Source organism: Sinocyclocheilus anshuiensis, unplaced genomic scaffold (genome assembly GCF_001515605.1).
Source record: "Sinocyclocheilus anshuiensis isolate Anshui unplaced genomic scaffold, SAMN03320099.WGS_v1.1 scaffold2144, whole genome shotgun sequence".
NCBI classification, from domain to species: domain Eukaryota; kingdom Metazoa; phylum Chordata; class Actinopteri; order Cypriniformes; family Cyprinidae; genus Sinocyclocheilus; species Sinocyclocheilus anshuiensis.
Genome location: NW_015547642.1, coordinates 177,076 through 180,422, shown reverse-complemented (window position 1 = coordinate 180,422; position 3,347 = coordinate 177,076). Strand labels below are relative to the sequence as shown.

The window sequence follows — 3,347 nt, the reverse complement described above, 5'->3', positions numbered from 1 at the left end:
TGGATATAGGCTAAGCAACTAACCCTGATTGTAAACAAGCTATTTCGAAAGTGAATCCCGTATTTATATGAGGGATGCGGGATATGTGTCACTCCTGAAACGTTGTAAAACAACTTTTATTTAAATTCTGAATCGATTATAGCCTAGAAAGCGAGCAAATAGCGCTTTCATCTAACGCTAATCACTAAAAAGCTCACTCACTTCAATTTATCGCGATCTCACGATTCCGTGATATGAAGCTCTCAGAACTGCAAATAATCTTATTTACGTCGTGTCTATGTGTGGCGTTTAGCATTCAGTGAATCCTGACTGTGTCACCCTGTATCTATTTATATATTTCTTTATTAAATCTTAATATATTATTATATCTTATATTAATCATTTGCACACACGAGCATTATCCGGCTCCGCCCCTCCCGACCGCAGACGCAGGTTTACAAGCCACTTTTTCCTGCGTTTTTCAGTCAATTTCTTGACTTTTGACTTCTTGGCTCTGTGTGGTTTCTCGGTTTGGCCGATTTGAGCATTCATAAACAACACAAAACACAGGCATTTTGGGTTTCTGCTAGTGATTCCTGCGGAGAGAAATCACTTCCTGCCCTCCAGCGGCATTTCGCGCGTCATCAGTGACGTCATGTGCAAACAACCTATACAACGAATTCATGACAATGTTTACATCCAAGCTACCCGTAAAATTTATAGTGAAAAGTACTTTAAAAGCGTCTGGAATGCAATAAAGTAATGTTAAAGCTGTTTTTTAAAGGATTTGCTGCATGGATAAAAAATATAAATAATTAACATATAAAGCAGATATACAATTATAGGACAAAGTTGTACATATATGCCATTATAATTAGTGTTTTATTTTTTAACTACGGAATTATAAAATAAAACGCTAATTATAATCGGGCCTTCCATCAATTATAGTGATGAAAAAATGATCTCCTCATTGGATGTGCCTTTATGAAAGAGTTTCTTTTAAGTCAAGTCAAGTTTATTTGTATAGCGCTTTTCACGATACAAATCGTTGCAAAGCAACTTTACAGCAAATTAAGTTTCTACAATATTTAGTGGTAGTTTATCAGTGGTGACTGTCAGTTAATGTACATATGGCAGAAATGTACGGAAAAATCAATTTAAGACGTAATAAAACAGACGATGAACACTATTAACAGTAGGGCTGCACGATAAATCGCATGCGACATTCAGCGCGCATCCCGTCAGAAAGTCTTTTTTCGATTTGAATTATTTAGTTTTAAAGTAGTAATTTAAAGCTTTCTATATATTTTGATCGTGTCTGAGTTTAGGCTCATCATTGTGAAGCACTCCTGTTCAAGACCGAGACGCCAGAAAGCTTTGTTTTCTTTAATTTATAAAAGCACAACGTTTTGTTGATATTGTGAGTGCAGACAGATAAAACTAGACCCTTTACAGTTTAGAATGATGTATTACTCTTACCTTTATGAGCAAAAATGACTGCGTATTTTAAGTATGGCATTTAATTTATATTTTATTGCTTATAATTATTTAGTTTGTCTAAAATTGTATTTAAATTGATCATTTAATTTATATTGCTTGTATTATATTAATTAGTAATTTAATTTATATTGCTTGTAAAAGTTTATTTTTTAGTTTATTATAAATATTTAATTTATATTTTATTGCTGATAAAATTATTTAGTTTTTAGTTTTTAAAAAAATACTATTTAGTTGATTTGATTAATTTAATTTATATTTTTTATTGCTATAAAATACTGTTACACGAATCAGGGTTTATTACTGTATTTAGACCAACTTTGCATACAGGGTCACAAAAATCACAAACCTCGTTTATAATTGACTTAAAATAAAACAGCTCATGTATTACTTAAACCTCCTGAGGTTGATGGTCAACATTTTGGAATATAAATGTCAAGAATTTACTAGTACTGTGTGGGGAAAAAAATAATGTTAAGTCATTTTATGAAAACGTTATTGATGTGAAGTGGCTTGTATCTGTCATGTGGATAATTCTAACAATGTTTGTCTGTCTTAGGATTCTCAGCTTCGGTCAGTAACTGTGAACGTCTGAAGTGTTAATTTTGCTGTGCATCCGTTCCAAAATCTGCCAGAACTTCGTCTGTTGAAAGTGCACATTTATAATTTAGTAATATTTCAAATATTAGTATCAAATAATATTCAAAATTCACTAAAATGTTTGAGGACAGAAATGTGCACTGTATTGAATTTTGAGTGATATTGTGTGAAGTAAGTGTTGATATTTTTGATACTTGTTATGCTCGAATTGTATTATATGCTGATGTTGTGTGTGTGTGTGTGTGCACGCAGATGGAAGGTGTGTGTCTCCATGTTCTCGGCCTCACACTCCTCTGAATGGCCACACACACGACTCCCCCGGCTGGAGCCGCCAGCTCCGCGTCAGAGATGGAGACCAGTTCTACCTGCTGGATCAAGAGGAGGTGATCACACACACACACACAGACACAGACACACACACACACACGCTCTCTCTCTCTCTCTCACACAGACACACACACACACACACACACACTCTCTCTCTCTCTCACACACACACATATGCACGCACACACACGCACACACACAGAGACACACACACACACAGAGACACACTCACTCACTCACACACACACACACACACACGCACACACTCTCTCTCTCACAAACACTCACACACACACACACGCACACACACACACTCTCTCTCTCACAAACACTTTTTCAACACACACTCTCGCAAACACTTTTTCAACACACCACACACACACACACACACACACACACACACACACTAGTGAACACTAGAGGGAGCTGCTGCCTTTGATGACAGTCTGACTCCTGCTTCATCAGCAACAGTTTTGGGAAGCTACTTTCTGACTTTCTGCTTTTATATATGTGTGTGTGTGTGCATATATATATATATATATGATATCATTGAATTTATATTTAGTGCTGTGAAATAATATTGAACAAATCAAGTTTTTTTTTACTGTATTTAAATATAGATTTTGCAATAAAAAAACAATATAATCATGAAATAAAATCTAAATAAAAACGCCCATGTATTAATTAGTTATTTAGCGATACTCAAAGTGAAGGAACACTAATCACATTGTTCTGATGACTGTCAGTGTTACAGACAGATGAGTGTGTGTTTGTGTTTGTGTGTTTTCAGGTTCATCCATTGCTGATGAATGATCATCGTCCCGTCTCTCACCGACACAAACTGCTGCGCAGGACCGTCAGCGTACCTGCAGACAGCAGACCACATCCTGAGTCAGGTACACACACACACTCTCTCACACACACTCACACTCACACACACACAC

At 35.9% G+C, this 3,347-nt stretch overlaps 1 protein-coding gene across 1 annotated transcript in view; it reads left to right on the top strand.

Annotated features, from left to right (window-relative positions):
• syngap1a (synaptic Ras GTPase activating protein 1a) overlaps window positions 1–3,347 on the top strand; it is an 80,376-nt gene that overhangs the window by 15,205 nt on the left and 61,824 nt on the right. The window contains exons 2-3 of the mRNA XM_016504020.1: window positions 2,329–2,459; window positions 3,194–3,299. Of these exons, the coding sequence (XP_016359506.1) occupies window positions 2,329–2,459; window positions 3,194–3,299 (237 nt within the window). The remainder of the gene's footprint in view (window positions 1–2,328; window positions 2,460–3,193; window positions 3,300–3,347) is intronic.